Source organism: Anomalospiza imberbis, chromosome 1 (genome assembly GCF_031753505.1).
Source record: "Anomalospiza imberbis isolate Cuckoo-Finch-1a 21T00152 chromosome 1, ASM3175350v1, whole genome shotgun sequence".
Lineage (NCBI taxonomy): Eukaryota > Metazoa > Chordata > Aves > Passeriformes > Viduidae > Anomalospiza > Anomalospiza imberbis.
The window spans coordinates 13,887,809-13,913,481 of NC_089681.1; the positions used below are offsets into that span (position 1 = coordinate 13,887,809).

Sequence of the window (25,673 nt, forward strand, 5' to 3'; positions counted from 1 at the left end):
AGCTGATGGCATGTCCAGCTCTTTGTATACCCAGAGGAGGACTGTGTGCACCTGGTGCTTGTGACCTACAGGGAATGTTGCTGTGTGGTGCTGAGCATCTAGCATGCTCCTTAGCTTCCAGATATCTTTCCTTAATTTTTAGTGTTAGGTGGAAAGGAAAACCTACAGACTTGCATTGTAATGACCCTCTGGTTTCTCTTCATCTCCTGCTGTGAGGAAAGGCAAACCATGACTAAGCACTTGCTGTGTCTTAAGAAAAAAAGCTCTGTCAGTATTCTCAAAGATATGAAAATGTGATTCTTTGCAGGCATTCTGACATGGAGATCTAAGTAGCTAGACAGTGACAGCAGAGCCTTCATGTTCAGTGCTCATCATTTTTAGTGAGTCCCTCTGAACTGCATGACTAAGTTGTTCAACCACACCTGGAATCTGGGTTCTTGGGGGATGAAACCTGTTCTATAGCTTCTTCCTGTGTTACAAAGGCATGGGTGATTTTAACATTAAGCATCAAACGTCACTGGTTTCTGAATTAGGGAGTTAATATGTTCCTAGAATCACTTGTTAAACCAGCAATGCACATGGTATAGCTTATATTACATGTACCTGTTTACAGCCTACAGGAATGGTGTTGCTTCCTTTACACTGTTCTCTTTGTGATAGACTTCTGTATGCTTAGCACAGATTTTGGGGACTTCAGACACTAGAACTACTGCATCTGTTTTTAGCTTGCCTACAAGCTGTGCAGGCTTGTGTGCCTATGTACAATTAATTCCTCACATTTCAGGCCAGCCTGATGGCCGGAAACAGAGATAAGCGAGATCTCTTCTGCGTAGAATCATAGAATGGTTTGGGTAGGAAGGAGCCTTAAATACCATCTAGTTCAAATCCCCATACTGTGATCAGGGTCTCTTGCCACTAGACCAGGTTGCTCAGTGCTCCATCCAGCCTGGCCTTGAACACTTCCAGGGATGGGGGATTCACAATTTCTCTGGGTTCACCATCCTCATAGTATGGAATTTATTTCTAATATCTAATCTAAATCAACTTTCCTTCAGTTAAACTCATTCCCCCTTGTCCTATCACTACATGTCCTTGTAAGAAGTCTCTCTCCATCTTTCTTGTAGGCTCCCTTCAGGTACTGGAAGGCTGCAATTAGGTCACCCCAAAGCCTTTTTTTTCCCAGGCTGAACAAAACCAAATCTCTCAGCCTTTCCTCGCAGGAGAGGTGCTTCATCCTGCTAATCATCTTGGTGGCCTCCTCTAGACTTGCTCCAACAGGTCCATAGCCTTTCTCTGACCTCAGAGCTGACAGAGCACTGCAGGTGGGGCCTCACCAGAGTGAAGTAGAGGGGCAGAATCACAGGGCTTTGGATGCAGCCCAGGACTGGTTTGGCTTTCTGGCCTGTGAGTGCACATTGCTGGGTCATGTCCAGCCTCCCATCCACCAGCACCCCCAAGTCCTGCTGGGCAGGGCTGCTCTCAGTCTGTTCATCCCTCACCTGGACTGGTTCCAGGAGGTGCCCCAACTCAAGTGCAGCACATTGCACTTGGTCTTGTTAAAACTCATAATGTTCCCATGGGCCACTTCCCTCATGGCATCCAGATCCCTCTGAATGGCATCCCATCCTTCAGGTGTGTCAATTGCACCACCCAGCTTGGTGCCATCTGTAAATGTGCTGAGGTACTTCATGCCTTTCTCTATATCATTAATGAAGATATTAAACAGTGCTGGTCCCACTGCAGATCCCTGAGGGACATCCCTTGTCACTAATGTCCATTGGGACTCTGAGCCATTGACCCTCTGGATCATCCATCCCTCTGGATGCAACCATCTAACCAATTGTTTATCCACCTAACAGTCCACCCATTGAATCCATCTCTCCAATTTGAAAAGAATGATATTGTAGGGGACTGTGTCAAAAGCTTTACAGAAGACCAGATAAGTGCCTATCGGGCAATATAATTGCACAGACAAATCAAGGAGAGTATAACAACTTCTAAGTTTGAAGTTGGTCCTACTTTGCATGCAAGATTTAACCAAATTACCTCCAGAGATACCTTCCACCTTAAATTAGGATTCTATCAAAAGAAGGATTTTTTTCAAGAGATACTTAAAATCTTTACTATGAGCTCTGAAGTCATAAGGGAAATTACTGGGACTCCCTGTGCAAGTCAGAGATTAATGAAGGTCATGCTCTTTCCATCTGTGGACTTTGCAAACCACATCAGTACTTCATATACCAATGATTTTACTATTTCTGGAACTGGTGAAATTATATTAATTTCTGCATGCTGTAAATTTTCCCCCAAAATTACACATAGAAATGCCAACCCTAAAATGCATGTAGAAATGAAATAAAGATTCACAACTGGCTGGATGTCCCCTGCAGACCTGTGCTGGCTTTATGGTCAATGATGACTAAACAGTAGTTACTCTTGCTTAGCCAAGTGATGGGAAGGCTGGATTGAGCCCTGACCCTGGTTTCCTATCCCTGATTTGCTCTCCTTACCATAAATGAATGAGGATGGGTTACTGTATGTACAGCAGGTGCCAGGCACATTCTCTGACACTTTTATTTCTTCTTCTTGAGGAATTCACAGACAAAGTAGATGGTGACTTGGCACTCAGAGTCGTTCCACTCTCCTGTGCTGAGCATTTCCACACAGTCCTCATGACCAGCTGGGTCATGTGGCTCCCCTTGCTTCCAGTTACTGTAGTTCTGCAGTGGGCTGTTGTCTGCATACACAAACTGTCCTTCTCTTTCCATGTCATTCAGCCCAATGAAGGCTCGGAACAGGCCACTGCTGGAGATGTAGTCAGCAATCAAAGCATTGGTTGCCTCATCTTTAGGCATGGCCAGTGATCCTCCTCTGTCCCTGCAGTGGATCAAAGCTTCTCTGTAATTCTTCTCTTCTTTCACAATGTAATAGAATTTCTCATCTGTCTCCCTGATACCTGCTATAACTTTGAAGAAGAAAAATTGCTTAATGGCATGTCAACAGATGCAGAAGGTTATTCTATTCCAATATGACAATGAGATGATTTTTACATTAGAATTAATAAAAGGGAAGGAGGAAAAGTATTCCCACTACTGTATTTATGATGAATGATAAGGACATGATCAGAGATTGATGTGACTAATGGGATTGTCAAGCACTTAGCACACATTAGGACAAGAACTATTCAGTCCTGATTGGCGTGTCTCCTGTGACAGTTCAGTTTTGTTTCCTGGATGTCTAGTATTAATCAACTTAAGGCATGCTAAATTGTCAAATGGCAATGTCTAATTCTGGATCATCCTATTGCTTTGTATGCTCTTGAATATAGATTGTGAAAGAGTGCCCAGGGGTAGAAACACAGGGGTATAGATAGCTTTTCAGGCCCTTTCCATGTAGATGAAAATGAATGTGACTGCTAAGATAAGACATTTTAGATATGGCCTGATATTCAGAGCTGCTGTAGCACTGTGGCATTGACTCGAAAGAAAACTGTGGTTGCTCAGCAACTTTTAAAGGCAGACCTCTCAACCAGTGAGTTTATAGCCTAGTGAATTAAGCAGTGCCAAGGAGCATGCCTGGGTTGCTGGAAATTGATTGTCTCTGCTAATGGATTGCTGGAGTGGTCCTGAGCAGAGTTTGGCCCAGGAAAATTAATACTCTCCCAAACAATTCAAGAGTTACCCCAGGCACAGCTTAGAATGTAGTAGAGGGACACCCTTTGATAATACATCATTCAGTTTTGTAGTATTTTTGAAATGGATGGGTGTTGTTCTGTGCTGGATGCCCACAGTGACAAAGACTAGTCTCAAATTCATTTAATTTACTGAGACAACACTAGTCCTGGAAGCAGTGGTAGAGCTGTCTCAAAATCACTTTTATGCCAGGAATCTCCCTTCCTTTCAGTGGGGCAGTTTGCACTGCCCACCCAACAGCACTGCCTGCAAACGTGCCTTCTTATAACCCATATCCTCGAGTGCTGCTCCCTCCTTACAGGAGAATTGTGTGTGCACTGAGGGGAGCACTAGGAGTACTGAGTCTGCAGCCTTCCTGGGCAGCAGAAAGATCAAGAGGTTCTTATTGCTCTTCCTGCCTCTCTGGAGCAGACTGGCACAAACTTCTGCCTTATATTGCCTGACTGGCCACCAAACCTGAGCAGAATGACAGTGCAGAGGTGGTTAGCAAATAATTCCTTTTGCTTTTCATTATGTGTTCTCTTGTGCTGTTGATAACTTCTGTATATTTTTTTTTTTTTTTTGCTTTAGTCATCTTGTCCTTTTATCCTTATAGATGTAAAGACTGTCTCTCCTTTTAGGTTTTCAGAGTGCCTGAAACAGAGGACCCTCTCTCTGGGTCATCTGTGGACACTTCCATAGAGCAACAATGGTAGAAGAATAGCAATGATAACTGTTATTGGAGTCAAATAAATCCCATCAAATACATAAGGATCCTTACCATTTTTCACAAACTTGATGGATGTGTTAAGACGAGCAACATTGATATTCAGTTGTCCAACAAATCTGCGGTACCTTCCACAGTCACAGACCGTGCCTGATGCAACACAAAGGATAGATGATTTACCTATTTAGAAGCATTTGGGAGTGTGTGTGCATGGAGAGTCACCTGTAGCCCTTCTGAAGACCTGGGCTCCACTTATGGAGAGCCAGTCTCACCTTACCCCACTGGCTACACTTCTGTTGATCAAAGTGTTTAATGTTTTGACTCTGTACACTCCCTTGCTAACTGGCTTAAGCAAGTTAATACCAACCCAAATAATCAATAGCTTTCAAGCACTGAAGTCTCAGTTAATCATTTTTTTTAAACTGGAATTTGGCTTGCTAGAGGTTTTGTTTGTTCTTTTATTTTTCTCAGAAAGAAAATAAGTTGCTGATGGTTTCCCAATAAGCACCAAATGGTCATTTTATATGCAATCTCTTAAAAATAAACACAAGTATACAAGTTCAAGGTGGGTAGCCATTCAAGGTTACTAGGTTTCTAGTTAGTTCATCAGAATCAAATTCTCCTCCTGTAAGCAAATACATTTCATTAATTTGACAAAAGATTATGTTTCTGTCTAAAATCACTTCCTTTTTCATCCCCATGCACCTATTAGAAAACTGTTAAAGGGCTTAATTCCTTTGATACTAACAAACTTTCTTCTAGTATCCAGTTTAAATGTATACTGCTTGTCTGTGTGTTAGTTTTTATGATACCAAATATTGCCCATGAATTTGGGTGGCTTCATATTTTGTGTATGCTGGTCTATTCATAGGAATCAGTCATGTCCCTACACTATCCTTTATTTTGTTCAACAGAACATTTTCAGTTTCTTCCTTACATTTCATCTATTTTCCTTGGGCCTCAACATTTCATGGAATTCCATACAAACCAACCCTGAAATCAAAGATCCATCAGATTTGACCATTCTGCACAGAAGGATGCATAGCATACCTGCTTTTCCTTTTTTTCCTGAAACCCCTGGTAAGCCTTTGGCTCCTTTGTCACCTGAATAAAGAGGGAAATGTATTCTCAGATCTCAGACAGTGCATATGTCAGGGAAGCATATTCAAAAACCCATTTAATAATATATTAACAGTGTGCTTTTGATAGGAAGCTCTGATGGACTGTACTGGAAGATGTGCCAAGTTAAACAAACCACTATTAATTCTGTTGCATGGAAATGAGAACCCTTTAATAGCTAACTCACTGATAACACAGGCATCTTGTGTGCTGCTGGTTCCTGGTACCACTTACTTTAAATATAAACTGCAAAATTATCCTGAGAGGCTGAAAGCAATCAAGAAATCTTGAAAAGGTGAAGTCTGGGTTCTCTCAGGGGCTGCAGGACAGAGCCCTTCCCCAGGTTCAGTGGCTCCATGGTGAGACGAGGCAGCAGATGTGCTCTAAGCCACTGAATTCATGCATGCAAGAGACTGCATGTGCGGGCAGCAGTTGGCACCTGCATGGAGGGAGGTCATTAAGGAGCAGAATTTCAATTCAGTTTATGGAAATGTGATTTATTTGCATCCAACTGCTTTCCCTCTCTTTTGTAAATTATAAAACTGATAAAAATACTTCTCCAAATGCTCTGCTACTGTATAACTGGAGGTGACCTGTTCTTTAAAAAAATCTCAGCTGTAATTTGGATCAGGATGAGCTGGACTTTATCTGAAATTCATGTCAGCTCTTTCATGAATAAAACCTTCAGAGGTCAAAACATAATAATACTTGCTCTGCCTTACTGATGACTGTGTTTTTATGTACTTTTTACTTTACATGGTTATGTTTTTTTAAAGAATTTAGAAGTTATCTGTCATTTTAATTAGCAGTGTTTGACACTGCACACTTGCAAGCTGGAATTTCAGGCTTGCTTCATTAAGAACTCCAATGTTTAGTCATAGATTTTAATACTGACTTTTGCTTCCACAGATAAAGAAAATGAGAAAAAACTGTAAGGGGGCAATAAACTGTGCATTCAGATTGAGAGCTTGATTTAAAGGCTCAGAATATTGGTTTACTTTCAGATAAAGAAAAGCAACTTGTGAGATAGTTAATTTTTGTCTCCTTTGGGGATTGAAGACATTTTAGGAGATAACTCTGAGTTTTCAGTTTTCTAGGTACTTCTGAAAATTAATCCCTCAGATCAAAATATTTTCTTCTTGCCTGATACTGAGGCTGGCTGGAGGCCATGAAAGGTTTATTAAAAACAGTGGTTTGAGAAGCTCTCCAGAGAGACTGTTCCACCCACTCAACAGTATATCCAAGTTGATGTGCTGGTTTGAGACACCAGAGTTCTCGTGGCAATGGTGGTGTCCCTGATCAGATTTCAAGGCAGGTCTCCTTGTGGCAGAAGTAATATTCCTTCTTAAGTACTTCTTTAGGAATATCAGAAAGGAATGCCTGAGCTTCTTCTCGAGATAAATAGAGCACAATTCTGTGAAATTATTGTCCAGGCGGATTTGGAGTCTACACTGGTTTGCAAGTAGATGCCATCCCTGCTTATGTGAGTGCCTTCTTAAAATTCCTGAATTCGTTCCTTACCAGGGCAGGGATGTCCTGTGCATTGCTTGCCGACGTGACCCACAGCACTGCAGGTGACAAGGTGTGGCATCCTCAGCAGCAGCAGGACATTGACTTAGGCCTTCAGCATCCAAATCAAAGGCAAAAATTTGTCTCAGAGTGTTTAGAGGATTTTCTTCACAGGAACTGGATTTCTCCCATTCTCTTTTACCACAGAATCATAGAATAGTTTGGGGTGAAAGTGACCTTTAAAGGTCATCTAGTCAAGCCCCCATGCAATGAGCAGAATCACTTTCAACTAGATCCATCAAAGAGGATTGATGTCTTAAGTCATAAAAGAAATTATTTTACCCAAATTACTTGGATATATTGCATGAAGAAAATAAAACTAGGGTATTTCAGTTCACTCTCATCACCAATCTTTATGCATAACTTTATTTGGAGAGCATTGGTCATACCAGTATCTAATATTGCTCCATATCTGGAGCTCTCACAAAGCACATATTTACCTTGAGGGAAAAAAAATCCCAAGAAAATTCCCAGACCAGAACTTACCCTTTCCACCAATTGGACCAATTTTACCAAGCATTCCCTGGTCACCAACATCACCCACCAGTCCTTTGTTTCCTAAGAGAAGAAATGAAGAGGAAATGAGTATGGATGGTTGCTGTAATTTCTTTTCTGAGGCACCATGTACGTCTCTACTGCTACTGTTTTTCATGAGTGTGGCCAGTCTGCCTGTGTAGCAAAGTGAAGTGAGCACAGCCCTGAGGATATTTGGAAGAGTACAGCCAGATCTCTGCTCCTGTAGGGTATGACAGTAGGACATTGCACAGAACCTTCATAAAATTGCCTGTTCAAACATCATATTGTCTTAGAGAAAATAGAAACTAAAACTGCTAGTGATGTATTTCACAGTCAAACCCAGCTGATGCCTTTTAGTTTTCTCCATCCCAGGCAAAACACTTTCCTAAGTCCTTACGGCTTTGCTGGCAGTCTTTCTCAAAGCAGGACTGCAAGTAGGGAGCTACTAATTTTGCTGTATGTGTTTTCCCAGTCTTCAGAGCATCAAAAAAACAGGTGTCCTTTTTAATTGATTAATAAATAGTGTAAGTTCTGAAATAGCTGTCTAATGATGACAGGCCAATCTAGGGAATCTCAATTTGCAAAAGGACTTTAACATCAATAGGATGCTTTTTAAATGGTTGATTCCCTGAATTCCTTGTATCTTAGCTGATGTTCATTTTAAGGTAAGAATCAAAATCATAAGAATATATTTATAAACAGAAGAAATTTTTTATTATAACAATAAAACCAGAGTGATTTTAAAGTTTCTATAAAGGTAAAAACTTTACTGATTAGTCTGAAGCTACAGTCAAGGAAGGAAGGTCTTGGATATGCATTGTCATTAAACTCTAAAGATAAATTAAGCTTTCAAATTAGAGTATGGAAACAAGGCTGACATGGTCACATCTGGTGCCTCCAAATGATATGCCCAGGTCACACTGTGGATATGGGACATATTTAATTGAGCCAAGTCCTGAAACATCTGCAACTACTTGTTCTCATCTTGGATGCTGTTTGATTAGAGGAACTTTTTATTTGTGTGTGTATGGCTTTGTTTGCTTTGTCTGCAGAATACAGCCAACTGAAACCAAATTTTATTGAGCACCCTGATGTATTGCTAGGCAATAATGCCCAAAATTCAATTTCAACTAAAGGCTAATTTCAGTAAGAGTAATCTTTCTGATTATGTATATGATCTAGGTTTTCTGAATCACACTCATGACAGCCATATATATTTGTCTTAAGTATCAGTAGGAATTGAACCAAGCTGTCTAAGTATTGTTATGTTTACCAATCAATGTTTGACAGGATTGTGAAATCCACTGGTCAAACAGGAATGAAAAGCATTAAACACCAATTATATGCATCAGTACAGTTGTGTATAATGATATTGATATGCCAGCAATAGCCAAAAAAACATCATAAATACCTTTTGGTCCTTTTGGTCCAACCTTTCCTTGTTTGCCTACTTCTCCTCTGTCTCCTTTTTCACCTTCATCCCCTTCCAAAAAAAAAACCAAAAAAATAAAACATCTTGGTCTTTTTTCTCAGTCCAGTAAGTGCAACTATTCATACAGAAAGAAAAATTTGTTTATTTTTCCCCTACTGACTTCTTTTTATTTCACATTGAAGGCACAGTAGCCATGGGATAAGTTTTCAGAAAAGAGATCAGGAATCTGACCATCATCAGGTAAAACCAAAAACTTTCAGAGAGGCTGTTACAACATTAAGATTATACAACAGCAATTTCTACTACACTTTAAGCATTATTAGCTATAAAGCAGATAAATAAACCAGTCTTTTGGTATTGGGAAACTTGAGCACACAGGGGCAAACTGCCAAGGGAGGCAACAGGTGTTTATTAATTGTTCCTAGTGATTCCATTCCTAATGACTCTGTGTTCAGGGTATGCAGATGCGTTCGGAATGAGAGGAATGTAAATATGTTGAAATAGATCTTGACATAGACCTTGGCACTTAATATGACACAATTCTTGCCTTCATTTTTTGACAGATGGCATTTGTATGTTGATACAAGAAACTTGTTTTGCAATTACTCCAACACTTGATTTTGAAAGGTCATACGCAAAGTATCTGTAAGAGGCAAAATCATTGCATTTATTATGGTAGTGCAGAGATTTCTCTAAATGCAATTGAGACCCTCTTACACAGGTTCCTGTATAGTTCTGTATAAGCACTTTCCCTGTTGGAAGACAGTCTCTCACTGTGCAGCATATAGTGTAAAAGGTGCAAGGCAGCAATTAGTCAGAAATGTTACTTCCTTCCACAAGTAGCCTACAATGTTGCTGTGTATGGAAGGTAGGAAGGAAGGACTAAAGATGATTTTGTCATCTCCTTAGTTTGGAGCCAAATCATAAGAGGAAGATTTTTTTTCTCCCCCCAGCTGAGGTGGCGAGGAGACACACAACTCGCCTGCACCAAAGGGTCATCCCTGAACATGGGCAGCCTTCCAGAGCCTCTCCCATTGTTCCCTGGCCGTGCTGGCAATGAGCCTTGCTGTGCAGTGGGAAGCAGTGCCACAGCCTCTTGGCTCAGCCAGGATCTCACGTGGTAGTGGCAGCCAGTTGTGTCTGTGCCTGCTGCCCAGAAGGGGAGAAGGCTGTCGTTCAGGGTATGGAGAGCCAAGGGAGGGAAGTGTGTCTGGATGTCAGCCAGAGAGGTGAGGACAGAACAGCAGTATGTGACAAGACCAATAACCTGTCTCACCAAGGGTGGTGCCTGCAGCCCCAGCAGAAAGTGTGCAGGGAACTGAGGTGTACTAAGGGTGACTACGACCCAGCCAGCCACTTCCAGCCTCTCATAGCAATGGTTTCAGTGCTTACCTGAGCCAAGCACTGCATCCCCTCCCCTCGTGAACAGCCACTAGTGATTCTTCCCTCCACCAATTAACCTTGTGCCTTTTAAACCAATTTATACCTTTGGCCCTCATAATAAATATCCTGTGGCAAATAGATCAATGACTTTTTTAATGTGTTGGGGAGAAAGTACCTTCCCATGGTTGCTTTAAGACTGATCATTATGTTGGTCTCATTTTTTTCTGAAAAATACTGCCCACTCATTCCTGATTTGCCTCGCCTCTCCTCTCCTCTCCTCTCCTCTCCTCTCCTCTCCTCTCCTCTCCTCTCCTCTCCTCTCCTCTCCTCTCCTCTCCTCTCCTCTCCTCTCCTCTCCTCTCCTCTCCTCGCCCTCGCCCTCGCCCTCGCCCTCGCCCTCGCCCTCTCTTCTAATTTCTGAAACAGTTAATCCTAAAAATAGAACCCAGGAAAGAAAGTCAATATACAAGTCGAGTAGCTGTGATTACTTTCTAAAGATGTGTTATTCCTGTCTCAGTTTCAACATTCTGAGCCACTGAAAGATCCAGTGACTTTTCCTGAGGGACTTTGGAACAAGATTTTCCAACCTAGGGCTGCTGGAGTTGAAGCTACCTTATCCTGTATGGACCATCAGCCTGAGAGCTGACAGGTGAGAGGAGTGAAAGGTGCAGCACAGTTTGTTCCGGAGATTTCCAGAGGCCAGGGAGCGCCTCAACTTTTATTAAAACCTTATGTGATCCAAATTTTTGCTTAAGACCTCTAAAAATCTAAGGCAGAGGGAAATAAGTTAAGTTCCATCACCTGTTTTATCTTGGTGTAAAGAAGCCTGCCACACTCGCTCTTACTTTTCATATCCAGGAAAATGGAAAGGACCATAATTTTTAAGAGAGGGTAATCCTGCTTTTCTCCCCAGCTGTCATCTGAGAATAGGTAGGCCATTACAAAACAAAGGCAGAAACAAACGGTATTAGTTAGTGATACCATTTTATTGTTAATTCGGGACTAGATTAAGCCCAGTGCCTGCTCATATGGTACGTGCTGTGTCCTCCTTTAGCTGCTGTGTGCTGCGATCTCAAATTTTGGCATGGAATGTGAACTCTTGGGTTATGCTTCCCTCTTGTGGTCCTGCTGTGATTTGCAACCAGGTAGGAGAGCCTGTGAGAGGTTGGCTGACTGTTTTGGGCAGAGGTTGAGTTGGCTTTATTTCTAGTTTACCATAAGCATCCTTCCCTTTCCTCTGAGACGTCATGAGGACTAGCCATGCCACTGCATTAGCCACCTTTTTTTTTAAATCTTCCAGGACAAAAATCTGTCCTGCTAGTACTACGGACTGGGTTTTTGGGTTCTGCAGTAGTGTGCTTTGTGCAACATGAATTTTCTGATCCCCGACCTCAAATGCTTGTTTTCTCTGCCTAGAGGTTAACCTCTCCTTTGTGCTGCTTTGCACCTGGGGCAGTGTCAGGTTAAATTTTAACCTAATTAGCAGACTGTGGTCTCAGGGATGTCAGATAATATACTGCACTGGCATTTGAAGCATGGGTGAAGAAGCACTTGGAGTCATTAACTGAAGGAAGACTTTTTCTCAGCCTTGTTATTATTTCCTCAAATTGATTGGCTTCTTGTGTGTCACAGATATGAAATACCAGATTGCTAAAAGAAACATCTGAAATAGTAAATTACTAGACTCTTCCAGCTTGAAACTGTGCAAGGCAGAAGAGCAGAAGCCATAAGAAGTAAGTAAATTTTGCAGCCATTAGAGAATTTTAATTGTAATTGAGAGGGAACCACAGACCTTCTGTAAACAAGCTCAGGAAAATGCTGAAGATCTAATTACCAGCAGGATTTTTAGGCAGTTGAAAGGGACTCTGTCTTTTTTGGAGTTTGACTAAAAACCACTAAATAACTAAATGTTGAGAGGTTACCTTTGGTAAGAATTTAATTAGTAAGAATTTACTGACCTTCAAGTGACTTAGATTTCCCTGCTGAATCTTTTGTAGGCAGTTTATCTGGTTTGTATTCTTGAACATAGGATGTTTTCAAGTTCATAAATATTGTTTATAGATATTTAATCACTCTCCAAGTTTTGTAATCAAGGGCTGACCATAGCTCTTGGAGAACCTGGGTGTAATTCCTGGGGGTTTCAGAGCCCATGTTTATCTGCATCAGGCTGAGAGCATGTCTGCAGGCTGTCTGAAGGCTAAAGCTGAGAGGAGACTCTGAACTGAGCTTATGCATGAATACCTCTCAGAACATTTGGAACTGTCCTAAGAGACCCCCTGGGACCACTTTGTCAGGTGTGCTGGTGTGCCAGGGCCACAGGTCAGCTCCAGTTCCCATCTCCTGAGCAAAAATACTACAGAAATGTTAATGCTCTCTCATCCTCTCTTTTGCAGGTATGTCTCCCTCCAGAATCCAGGACATGCCCACCCTTTCAAATGATAGAAACATCACTTATGCTGGGCTACAGCACAGTTGTCCTCCTACACCAGATACTCTAAATTGAAAAAAATCCCACTACCAGCCAAAGACCCTTTGAAAAGCCCTGGGCCTAATGACTAATTTGCTTTACATACAAAGGCTTTGTATGGAATTTGTTACATGTGTGACACAGTTCTGCTGAGCTCCATTTTTCATGCTCTTAGTCCCACCTGAGGTGGCAGATGGACCCTCCCCACCTCCTGAGACTGAATGTGAAGAGTATAGGTGATTTCTGCCTCTCCTGGGTATTCTGCCTCCCCTTATCCAAACTAAATGGATAAGGAGCTGAGCATAATTCTGAAGCCTTGAGAACCCTACAGGAACAACTGAATGCCTGCCCTCCTGGAAGAACCCCACAGCTAGCCACAGGATTAGCTGTGTAGCTTGGGACACTGAGTGACTGAGCAGGAAGAACCTTTGCAGCACTTGGGCATGCACAATACCTACCGAGAGGGTTTGTCACTAGAGGGAGTCACAGACTTTAAGAAATAAGCAACCACAGCCCAGTTTGTATTTCCAATGTATGAGCACGTCACAGTTACGTCAATGGAAAGACTCAAAATTTCCTCTGATTTCACTTTCAGTGTCTTTTAGGTTCTTAGCAAATTTCCCATAAGAGTGTTCATTCTTGCTTTCATGCTGCATTTGGCTAGTGAGGACAGGATTTCTTGACATCAGCTGCCTATCTGATGTGATGCTTCCTTCCCTGTCCTTTCTGCTCCCCTCAGTTCCCAGCACTGTCCTGTATGCCTCCCTTCCCTCTGCCCGATGTTGTTCACCATATTTTGAAGAAATTACTCTCCCTAAACAGAGGAATATCAATGAGGCCGATACACAAATTTACTGAGTGGGCTGAAGCAGCTCAGTGAAGAGCCTGGTTTGGCCAGAGCCCTGTGCCGACAATGCTGAGATGGTGGGTTCAATCCCTAGATGGGCCATTCACGTAAGAGCTGGATTCAGTGATCCTTGTGGGTCCCTTCCAACTCAGAATATTCTGTGAGTCTGTGAAATAGCTGAGCCAGCACAAGGTGAAGTGGGGACCACGTGGTCAGAGTGGAAGAAAAAGAAGATTTTTGGCCTCCCTTTTTTGTCAGAAAACCTGAGAGTTGAGTAGTATGTTCAGCTGCAGTGTGAAACTGCACTCATGGTCACCTTCCCAGGTGTCCTGCAGGAACATGCAGGGCTCTTACATACGCACCATTCTTACGCAGATTATCTTTCTTCACCCAGGTTCAAATTAGAAAATACAAGCCCTTCCCTTGTAAAATAAAAAGAATCTTTGAGAAAAAAAAATTAATTCTCCGATTGCTTTTCTACTTATAAATTTGACTTCATTAGAAATACCCTCCTCTCTTATTGCATTGCATGTGGCATGCCCAAGCTGTCAGTAGGCTCAGTGAACCTCTGCTGACTTGTATTATTTGAAAGTGTGGACTTTTGTGCATGAATGGAATATACATTATTTCTTTAATAACACAGAAATAATTTCAATCATTCTTCATTCTCCTTTTACTTGGCCTGCCTGATTTGATTTTCCCAGCCTCTTGCGCTGCCATTCTGATATGATCTCAGAGACCCATGAATTATGGTGGCTTTAGTGAGGAATCAGACTGCCATAGGTAAGAAATACACACCCACTATCTCTTGAATTTATGTATTTAAGTCCCCTGAGCCTTGTAGCTCAGGCTGATAATTTCCAGAAATTTACTGTCTGCTAAAATGAGGAATTCTAGAAGCCATGAAAAACAGAATTATGTATTGAAATGAAAGGACTCTTTAGATCAAAAACGAGGCACTAAGAGGGAAATTTAGTTCTAGATTTGAACAGCTATAGGATGTGGTAAGGCATTTTATATTTTTGGAAGGCAACGTGGATAGCAGCATATCTGGTTTCTGAAAGAGTGAGATTTTCCAGGAGTGGAACTGCGTAAGCACAATTAAAGCTGAGAGATGGACAGCTATACTGGTGACCACAGTAAATGCTATTTTGAGGTACCAGCCAATGTCACAGAGTTTATAAGCAACATTTGTCAGAAATAATGATAAGGGAACATTTTGCATCTAAACTGCTATGGGAAACTCCCAGTGCTCTTCAGATTTCATCTCATTCCAGTCTATCAACCTGGATCTGATTCAAGACTTTCAAAGTTCTTGTGTCTGGATTTCAAAGAAAATGAACTGGGATCAGGGACAGATAGCAAGATCTAGAGCCAGTCTTCTGAAATGCCGAGATCCCATGAATCCACATGAAACCAGCTTCTGCAGTGCCAGGCCCTGCTCACATATTTAATGGGAGTTCAGAAGTCCGAGTTTTGGGTCATCCCCTGCTTATTTCTACCCTCATGTTGTTGCTTACTGATTTACTCGGAGCAGGTCCACTCCTGTCTCATCTATGTCAACACTTAAAACTTCCTCAGAGCTTGCAGTCTCCAGGGGAGAGCAGGCTGGAGGAAAGGACAGAGCTGAGACACCCCTCAAATGCAGAGTCCAGGGGGGCAGAGCCTGATCCTCCTGATGCTGCCAGGGTGCCTTTGCTCTCACTGTGTTAGCTGCTGCCTCCCCACAGTCCCAGACCCTTTCTCAGCAGCAGCACCAGCCAGCCTGCTTTGCTTCCAGGCTTGGAAGGGTAGAAAGTAAGCAACAGGGCCATGACTGCTTTTGCTAGGCCAATAACCTGGCTGCCCTGGAAAATTCATTGTTTCATTTATGCTTCATTTCTTGGTTCTCTTTGGACTCAAGTCAATGAAGTACAAAACATGGTCATTACTACCCCAGTTACTCAGCTGTGAATCAGTGTTAGCTGATGTAAGATGTAAGATGTAAGTTTTCAGAGTTCCTGTGCCGCAACAGCCCAGATAGGACCAAGTTGTTCCTAACATCTCAGGTCAAACATCAAAAATCACTAGTTACGAACACTGAAAATCTCTACTTTTTTTTCTTTTTTTTTTCTTTTTTTTTTTCTTTTTTTTTTTTTGGTGGGGGGGTGGGGGGAGGGCAGGTGATAAGAGGGGTAGGGGTGCTCCTAGGTATTTCAATAAGAATCCTAGAAAATGCCTCACACATTTCTGTTCTTAACTGCCATATAAGCCAGCTGGCTGTAACTCAAATATTTTTTCAGGAAGGCAGTGGGCTCTTTTCATTGAAAATAATCCCCTCCCCTCTTTTTGAGAAGAGACCTGAGTGTTGCTTAGAAAAGGAAATGGAGAAGAGTGCCAACTTTTGCCTCTTCTTTTTAATTTTCCATTTTTCTGGAGTGCCCATTTTGCAAATTTCTTCACATAATTCTTGATAAACAGTCTTCAGGTTTTATTTGCTTGCCCCAGTGAGGGGAATCAGCAGCTGGTGGGTACAGCAGCACCTGGTGAGCACTGTGTGAGCCACCAGAGGTGGGGCTGGAACCCACGGGGTTCGCTGCACCGGGCACTGGAGCTCAGACACACTGCTGTCCTTGCAGCACAACCTACAAACCTGACAGGACATTCACTGCATTCCTTCTCTTCCTGGGAGACTGCAGTCTTCCAGAGTATTTTCTAGCTCTTACTGTTGTACACAATGGCCTCTGGTTTTGTCTCAGGCTTTCTGGAAGTTGGTGGGGCTGTCACAGGCGGTTTGAAGACTTTTCTGGTAATCAGCCTGCCACTATCCTTTTTCTTTTTTCCTTCCACTGCTCTTGTCATACTTCTATTGTGACATCTCAGGTTTGAGCATAACAAAGAGATGTTTTTGAAGGGGAAGAATATGGCATACACAAAGTAACTTGGACAAGTTACATGTGGATTGTGTTAGTGGCCTATCTTCACAACTGTTCTTGAACAGGTGATTTTCAGGGTGAGCATGTGAAGAGGTTGAGAGCTTGCTCCTGTAGCAACTGTGAATGCCTAGAGGATTGAGTCATGCAGCCTCCACTAGTGCAGGCAATAAAGGGTTATAAATTCTGAACTCTCCAAACCCCCCCACTTCTCCCTCAGTGCTCTCCTCTCCGCTGTACTGTGTGATGGAAACAGCAGTATCTATCTCTGCTGCATGGGACCAGGGTCCATCCCACTCGTAGCACACAGATTGGATCTAGACTATAGGAGAATTTATGCCTTGCAGTGGGGTAGGCGAGGTTGGACAGTGTAGGAAGTCTTACGGCTATTGAATACCTTTTAATTCCTTGCACTTCTGGTTGCTTTGGCCCATTAGACCACTTCCATGTTCTCATGGAAGGAGGAAGTTGTCACAAGAGGAATGTAGCCTGTGGTGGTAGAAACAGCTGGTCAACATAGTGTGTGAGATCAGCACCTCTGTCTTCTGCGAGCACCACCGTGTTTTACCATAGCTAAGATGCTGAGCAGGTGGAGCATAGCAGGAGATGCTGAGGGGGTAAAACTTGTTCAGGATGAGTCAAAACCCATTTTTAAGAGAACAGCAAACAAAGGGACACGAGAGATGTAGCGCAGGGAATAAAAACTACAGCAGCAAAAGTCAGAGGCTTGTCTGTTATCACACTTAGAGTTTAAACAGCAAAGTTCTGCCTGTGGCTGTGGTCATGAGCTTGGGATCATGTGCTCTGAGTCATAGACATAAGAGGGATGAAGGAAAACTGACAGAAGGACAGACTTTCTTCAGGCATATTAGGTAAGCATGTTTCATCCTTGGCTACAAGGGATGCCTGAGAAGTAACAGAATAGTTCATACACTCATCCTGCTTGGTCTTTAATTGCCCAGATGACTGGAAGTTAAAACAACCAGTGCCATTAAGGACTACTTGTAACTGTCCTGGATGAGCTCAGCTCTGGTAGGAACTGAAATTAGTCTTATAGGATCATATAACATAGTCTCCAAAATGTATTTGATGACCTGCAGTGGATATGAGCTAGTAATTTGGAGGTGATTTATACTCAATACTCCTTCTACCAATCATAGATCTCGGGGATGGTGATCTAAAGCAGTAGATTGGGCTGTGCCAATAAACTGCTGGTCTTGTCTTGATGTCAGCCAGGAAGCATAGGACTGGTAATGATTAAATCCTGATTTTCTCAGTACTGCACTTACACAGAATAATAATATCTACCCTTCAAATGCTCCCTATACAAGGTAGACCACAAAAACCAGCTGGCATCCCAGCTACTCTGTGTTGTCACGAGACCCCCTCATTAGCCTTGTGACTTGTTAAACACAATTCTGTCAAACTTTGTTCTCCAGCCTGCCATTACTTAGATACTAACTAAACCAACACCCACTAGTTCCTTTGGGGATCATTACATCTCTGCATATATGATGTGGCAGCAAAAATTTAAGCTTGGATTGTAATCATAAAGAAATTAATTTCCTGATTAAAAATGGTCCTTTAAGCAACATGCATTTGAATAATCCATCATAAAAACAAATGAGTCTCTAGCAGTGCTCTTGACTTGATAATATTTTTCTGCTTTAAATTTAAATCAGCTGCATTTTTTTCCTCTCAGTCTGTAGCCTATAGAAAAACACAATGAATTACTAAAAATAAAGCAATAGTTTGAAACTGCAATAGCCATGGTGTGGAATATATATTTTAGATCCGTCACTGCAAAATAGATTTGTATGTCATGGACCTAAGAAGATACCCTTCAGGCAATTCCACTGACGTTAGTTGTCTTACAGAAAAAAAGTAAGTTAATGCAGAAAATTTGGTTTCAGATACTTGCAAAGTGTTTTGAAGATAAAAGACCTGTATATGCCAGAGTTGATCTAATTCTTGTTGAAATCTGTAGCAAAGGTCCTGTTTAATTCAACAAAAGCTACTGGATCAGGTCTGATGAATGTAGCAGAGATGTATTTACAAATAAACATTTGAAAATAATGGCAGTTTGGTAATTTTAAATATTGTATATTTCTCCCTATCTATAGATGCAAAGCAGACCATTAACAGTTCACAATAGGTAATTTTAAACAAGTCCCTCAGTTTGTATCTGTTAGCTGTTTCATTGTGTGATGAGCATAAGAATTAACAGATTTGTGTATCTGAAGAAAGATGCAAAAAGACACCTCTAACTTATATGAAAACATGAGACACTGTTCCTGAAACTAAAGAAATGAAAATTTAAATCTCCTTGCTTCTTCATTTTCCCCCATTACAGTTACAGTTACAGTTTACTAGTTGTTTGCACGATCTGAAATATTTCACTTCTTTCATGCCCAGCCCATGCCACAAGCCCTCCAAGTCTCTATTGATAAAAAATCAGCCTTTATCTGTACTGGTCTCAGCATTAGCAACCTGATAATTCCTCACCTTTTGGTCCAGGTAAAATTGTGTGTGTTGAGCAGACATCTGTTGTAGGTCGATTATCAACATCAAAACCAAAAATCTGAACTTGCAAGATAAAAAACACTACAAGGGTCCCATATTTCGTTAGCTGTTGTTCTTTCTTGCTGCTCATCCTTGCAGTTTCTCAGGAAATGCCTTTCGTTGTTACAGTCTTAAGAAATGCAGCTGACTCAAAAATAAATGCTTCACTAACTGGAGCAGTGGAAAGCTTGGGAGCTACATGCAAGAACAGCTAAATAAAGTGAAGAAAGGAGTTTGACAATGCTGTAGTTATTTCTGTCCTGCACATTATCCAGGATATTTATTTAACACTGACAGCTGTTTATTCCAATTTATCTCTTATCTGAGTGAGACATTTAGCTGCTTTTGCCATGGAAAATTTCTCCAACATATGGGAATATCTCTCTTGTAATTTTTTTTGCCTCTTGGCACTGTTTCTTCATGCCCAGCATTTCACTTACTCAAGGGACAAAAGACTTTAGTATTGTATCCAAGTGTGTACTAATTAGTTATAGGATACATTTGGCTGGTTGTGTGCTGGAAGAGTAATGCAGACTTCATATAACATGTAGAGATACTTTTCCATAAAAGCTTTTCACCAAGGAGACTGTTAGTGACAACAGACAAGCTGCCAGTCCACTGTGGGTGGAAATCCCCGGTGCTATATCTCACCTTTTGGGTGTCAGGTACCCACAGCCCTCAGAGTAGCAAATGAAAAGTTGACATGATCCATGGGTGTTTTAGCCTGAAACCCACAAATGATGGGTTTATGTATACAGATAGCTCCACAATGCTAGCCCCAAAACCAGATCATGTTGGTAGACAGAGTACAGAAGGGACAAGCTTCAGGACGAAAGATGCAGAACAAGATGAGCTTGAATGACTGCATCACCTTCTCCCGTATCACTCTTCCCACGCACTGGGAGAGGCCATACATTGGGATAGTGGTGTAGCATAGATCCCAACAGAACTTTATGTTTGGCTTGTACAGAGGAAACTCCAGCTGGTTTGAATCCTGAGGTAACTTTCAGGTGCTCAGCTGAGTGCTGGGACCCTGAAACTAGTGTAGGAGGCCTCTTGGGTGGAGGAACAGGTTGCATGCATCCTTCCTTTTGGAAGGAGCTATGACAGACACCTACCTGTGTGCTATCCCTTCTAGAAAAAACTCTAGCTTTCTCTTAAGGAGAGCACAGTGACCAGGGATAAGAGGATGTTCAAGGTAGCCTGGCAGAAAAGAAAGGGGACATGACTATTTGTAATATTTCCAGGAATTTTGTTAACTTCTGGTTTCTCACACAATGGAATAGCTACTAAAAAAGCTGAACTAGGCTTTTGAACTATGTAGTGTGTGAGAGGGTGTTTGCTTTCCATCTTAGGAAAAATGTATTTCCTATGTTAATAGCTTTTGGGAGGCTTTCCTCATTATTTAAAAGAGTATTTGGTTCCCTAGTCCCATGTTTCAGCCTTTAGGCTGAGAAATTAGATTTAATGGATCTGAAAACTTGGTAAATACAGAATAAGTAGCAGTACTGATGTAAAAGCAAATGCCTGTACTTAAAGCCTGAAGGAAGGCTCTGACTTCAGGCTTTCATCTGTAATAAAATGTTGGTCAAAGTCCCAAAAAGGGTCAAGATACTCCTCTCCCTTTTTCTTTCTATCCTGCTCACAGACTGTCCCCCTTTCCAAAACATTTTTTTCTTGTTAAATTGTGTACAGTGCTTTTCAGAAATAAATAGTGGTCTCTGTCCATCTAACATACCCCCTCAAATGTGGCCTTGATAATGGGTACAAACAGCTAGAGGGGGAGGAAAGACAAAGCCAGGATTATAGTTGAGTAGAGTCATACCAGAAATAAACTTGTCCCTCTGTGATTTGCATTGGGCACTGTGCCTTTGACTTGTACACTGTTAATCTGTTTTATTTAACTTTTTCTTCTCTTCACTTTCCATTTTGTGAGCAGAAGGTCAATGTAAGAGCAAGAATAGAGAGCATAGGAGTGGGAAGCTAGTGCACTTAGTGTTGGAGGAGGCATTTTGGGAAATGTTGCCAAACTGACATGAATGATGCTATCTGTTCCATGGTACTGAGAGACTTACAGTGGCTTGCTTGTTATTTATCAGGGATAAAGAGGGGTAAAGTGTAAATGAGAGAGGAAATCATTTGTTTAACTACTTCAGTTACTATCTGGGACTAAGCAGGGAACATTTTTCTGACAGTGGTGTGATCATTTACAAATGTTTTCAGTCCACTTTAGAAAATAAATCAAGACTCTACTCTTCCCCAACCCCCACCTCCCACCCCACCTTCCCTGACAGTCACAAGCCCCCTGAAAATACTGTGAGAAATTAGATTTAATGGATCTGGAAACTTGGTAAATGAAAACACTTACTCAAAATGTATGAGATCCAGGTTTTAATTATTTCTCTGCCTAGTTCAAACCAGTGCTTGCAGTAGAGCCTTAAGGTTATATTGCTTTATTACAAGGGTGTGTGCTAATCACTTATGTCTTCCCATGTGTTGGACCAGGAATGCTGTCCTGGAGCTAGAAAACCTGCCTTAACAAGCAATCCATCAAAACTGATGTACTACCACAAAAGCTTGGGTTTTGGCAAATCAATATTTATCAAACCAGTTTCACTGAAAAATCTTCAAGCAGCTTCATTGCTGATGGAGATTTAATGAAGCAGAGTGCCTATTGTGCATGTTAATTTTCATTGAATCAGGCTTAAAGAAATGACTGTAGGCAAGGAAGAAAAACAAACTAGGCTACATCATCCAGACATAAAAGTCACAAAAAAATGCTTCCAAGGGCATGAATGTTCTACAAGGAAACCCTGAAAAGACACAAAAAATATCCAGAAAGATTCTGTTCTTTGAGATGAGCACTAGTCAGGTAACCTTTGTCCTGTGTATTGTCTATTTAGAGTCCAAGTAACTTCCTTGGAGATTTGCATAACCTTCATTTGCTTTCTCTTCAGATGTTAGTAGTTAAATGTAATCAGACTGTAAGGAGCACAGACAACATGCTGAAATACTGTTCATAAAAAGGTGGCCAGACCTACAGCAAATTTTCATCATTAGTAGAGTCATAGATCCTGTGGCTGGACTGCAGGTTAATACGTCCGGCTTGTAAGCATGGGCTGATTCAGCCATAAGTGTTGAGAGTCCACTGGAATGATTTCTGACCCAAATTCAGCATTAAAGAGAACATTCTGTACCTTACTGTACTGAATAAACTTGGGAGAACCTGAATTAAAAAAAAAAAAAAAAAAAAGGTGTAATATTCCTTTGCTTTGGGATCCTAGATGCTTTCTCTTCTTGTGTCAGGGGTCATGATGATTTGGGGTGTTTCATTCTGTCATGCTGAGCTATTTTGTAAAGTGCCGGTTTTGGTTTTGACACCATGCAATGGCTACTCAAGCCTGTAAACACAGTCTCCACCAGTTGTTGTTCTTCTAATTAAGATATAAACAATTACTAGATTTTGATATGCCTGAACATAACTGACAAAACCAACCTAAGGACAAAATTGTCCAAAATCTTATGGCTTATATGTTTAGTAAACAGAGCTTATAGGTCTCTAATGATTATAGATCATCATTCAACATCTTGTTGGATGTTTGAGAGACTTCATCAGCCTCAGCTGTATGGAAATTTATGCCCTACTATCAACTACAATCTCTCTGGTTTCTGGCTGATGAGTTTGGCTCTCTGTTGAGTTGGGTACCTTGAGGGATGGGTGTGAGCTTTTTCTGGTCTGACACAAGGATGGCACTCTTGGAGAACCTTATGTCTGCACTAGAACTTACAACCCCTTCTTGGGATGCTCCTACCTCTCCTTTCCCACTCCTATTCTCCTCAGCTTTTAGCCCTTAAACAGAAAAGCTGACACAGGTTCCAGCTGTATGTATCTGCTGTGAGGCAGGAGAACAGAGCAGCTGGTCAGCACTGAACTCTCATAAGGAGCTCGGGTGGCAGACCACAGGTTCGGAGAGCTGCTGGATGTTTTATGAGGTGCAGCACTGAGCCCTGTACCTCATTTGGTAAACAGACCTCAGTTGTGTGTAACTTCTGCTCACTCAGGTAGCACCACATTACAACTTTTTGTTTCTAACTTTTGCACTTAGCAAGAATGTCCTGGCTCACAGTGAATGTTTTATAAACGCTTCTCTTGTGAACACTTGGATTGAGAATGCTTCTCTGTCTGTTAGCCTGCAGTCTTTCAGTTCTGCTGAAGACACCTTTGACATAATGGCACCAGGCTTTCAGAGAGGCCTAAGAGATACTTATTGCTATTGTTTTCCATGCAATCACTCAGAGAAGCTATCCAAAAATGTAAGGCATTCATATATGTAGTCAGAGATGTGATAGAAATGAAATACTCAGTGTGGCTTGTAATTGTGTTTATTTAAGTGCAGCCTCTTCCTGTGTCAGAACAGATTTTTGCAAACAAGAGGGCAATGATTCAGTTCCAGGGGAAGACTGACAAAATAAACCCCAGCTTCTACTGACCTGATGCAGTGCTGAACAGTGTCCTACCCTGGGAAAATATTTCCTGCTTAATTTTCATAAATATTTATGTAATTCCTTCTGGGAAACATGTCTTCTTCAGAAAACTAAACATGCTGCTCCCTGACATAAATTTAACTGTTTGTTTACACATGAGAGATTATGAGCATGTACCCAGCCTCAGATTTTTACATTCTTATCTCAGGCATTTCTGTCTTAAGAGTTCTTTACTCTCCTCCTAGAGATCACATCATGTCTTGAGCTATGGAGCTCATTTCTGTCTCTGGAATTTGAACAACCCTGATGCTCTTTGGAGAGTTGTTATTTTGGGCTGCAGAAATAGGAACCAAATACAATGTTCTGCCTGGAATCACTCTTCTGTCCTGCCTAGTTATACCCTTCCCATCCTGGTTTGAGGCTCCTTTCTTAAAAAAATAAAAACCATGTAAGCAATTAAACAGAGGATTGCATGGCTAATGAAAGTATTTGAATGAAATAGACCTGGACACACAGCTGTGAACTGAAATAGCACTGGTGTGCAGTCTTTTGTGTTTGCTTTCTAAGTTTATAGTATGGATTAGTGGCAAAGCTGTGCACAAGTTGCCCCAAGAGAATAGATATACTTCCCACCATGACAAAGTGAAAAAGGCTGATTCTGCTCTCTTTAACACTTCTTAAGAGAACAGAAAAGTGGCTGACATTGCAACACAAATGGACACAACCTTGTACAAAGCCTTGGATTATGGCAAAGCTGAGCTTTGCTTTCCAGCATGCTCTGAAACCCTTCCATGAAGTGATGAACTGTGTGGAGTGCTCTGGAAAAAGCAAGCGATGGGGGCAGACATAGTCACAGGAGATGGCAAATGTTAGGCTTGTGTCCAGGAGAAAACCCTAAAAGGACTAAGTGGTACATAGGTGATGTGCTGATCTGTGGATTTTATATGAAACCTGTTTATCATGCAGAGCAACAACAAAACTTCAAACCTCAAGCTCTACCAGTCCTACTTGATCTTACTCTCCTGGTCCTAGAATTCAGCTGATGTGTCTTGCATTTCCCATGTTATAGGTTAACCTTATGGGTTCTTATTATACAGATCATCTAGATTTATAATTATTTAGTTTATCTTTTTTTCTTCCTTTTCAGTTAAAACTCTGCTGCATACCTTCTGAAGACAGCTAGAGCCAAATAGCTTTTAGCTCTTCCTTTGGCAGTCTGCAAAATAAACTCCAACAAACCAGGAGGCAGCTACCTGCCCTGCAAGATCCAGCTAAAAGGGACGGCAAGGATGTGAGGAAAATGAGAGAGCAGAAAAACAGAGAAAGCTTGAAACCTCCCTCCAAGGCCAGAGGCTCGTGGCCTTGGTCATTGCCTGAACTCTGCTACCAAATGTGTCTCAAGACATCTGTCCTGCCCAGTGAACTCTATCTTATGTCCTAAGTTGTTTCCCTGCTGTTTGGGGACGCACAGTGTTGTGTAATGTGTTGTAACATTGGTTTTATGTCTGTGTGGGTGTCTTTCTGGCAAGAAAAAGAAAGTTTTGAGTCTCCCATCTTCCTAGTTATTGTCTGCCAGACTGTTTGCTAGTGTAAAGGAGGCAGGGTGATGGTGGTGGCTTATTTTCCACATGACAGCATAACAAATCTAAAGGAAAAAATACTCCTTCACTCAGTTCATACTCAGAAAGCCCTTTGTTTTGTTGTGGGGTTTTTGTTGTTTGGTTTTTTTTTTTGTTTTTGTTTTTGTTTTTGTTTTTGGTTTTTTTTTAACCTGCTAATGAATAAGTCTTTTTACAAGTTCAAGTTTTGTGTAATGAAGAAAGATTTTTAAAATATAAGGTTTTCCTACTCGGTGATGATTACTGCTGATACCTCTGGAGATTTTGACATGTGATTTGGAAGGCTGGATTCCACTCCCCAATTCATATGCATGTCTCTGAATTGTAGATACTTGCTTAGGTACAATGTGATGTCATTATAGCT

The 25,673-nt window shown here is 41.5% G+C and overlaps 1 protein-coding gene and 1 long non-coding RNA gene across 3 annotated transcripts; one reads left to right on the forward strand and one right to left on the reverse strand.

The window, feature by feature from the left end:
- On the reverse strand, window positions 1-19,598 carry COLEC10 (collectin subfamily member 10). 2 transcript variants are annotated; one of them, XM_068182351.1, is made up of 6 exons: window positions 19,149-19,598; window positions 9,014-9,085; window positions 7,573-7,644; window positions 5,449-5,502; window positions 4,453-4,548; window positions 1-2,965 (listed from the first exon to the last, which is right to left on the reverse strand). In XM_068182351.1, exons 1-6 carry the CDS (start codon window positions 19,294-19,296, stop codon window positions 2,574-2,576), a joined length of 834 nt encoding a protein of 277 aa, XP_068038452.1. In that variant the 5' UTR covers window positions 19,297-19,598; the 3' UTR covers window positions 1-2,573. The 2 variants fall into 2 exon arrangements, with proteins under 2 accessions (XP_068038452.1, XP_068038463.1); XM_068182362.1 differs by lacking the exon at window positions 9,014-9,085 and having other exon boundaries at window positions 19,149-19,469.
- Window positions 11,727-24,994, forward strand: LOC137469534 (uncharacterized). The gene is made up of 2 exons (XR_010996576.1): window positions 11,727-12,150; window positions 24,838-24,994. It is a non-coding gene; the product is annotated as an uncharacterized lncRNA (long non-coding RNA).
- Window positions 24,995-25,673: the final 679 nt, after the last annotated feature.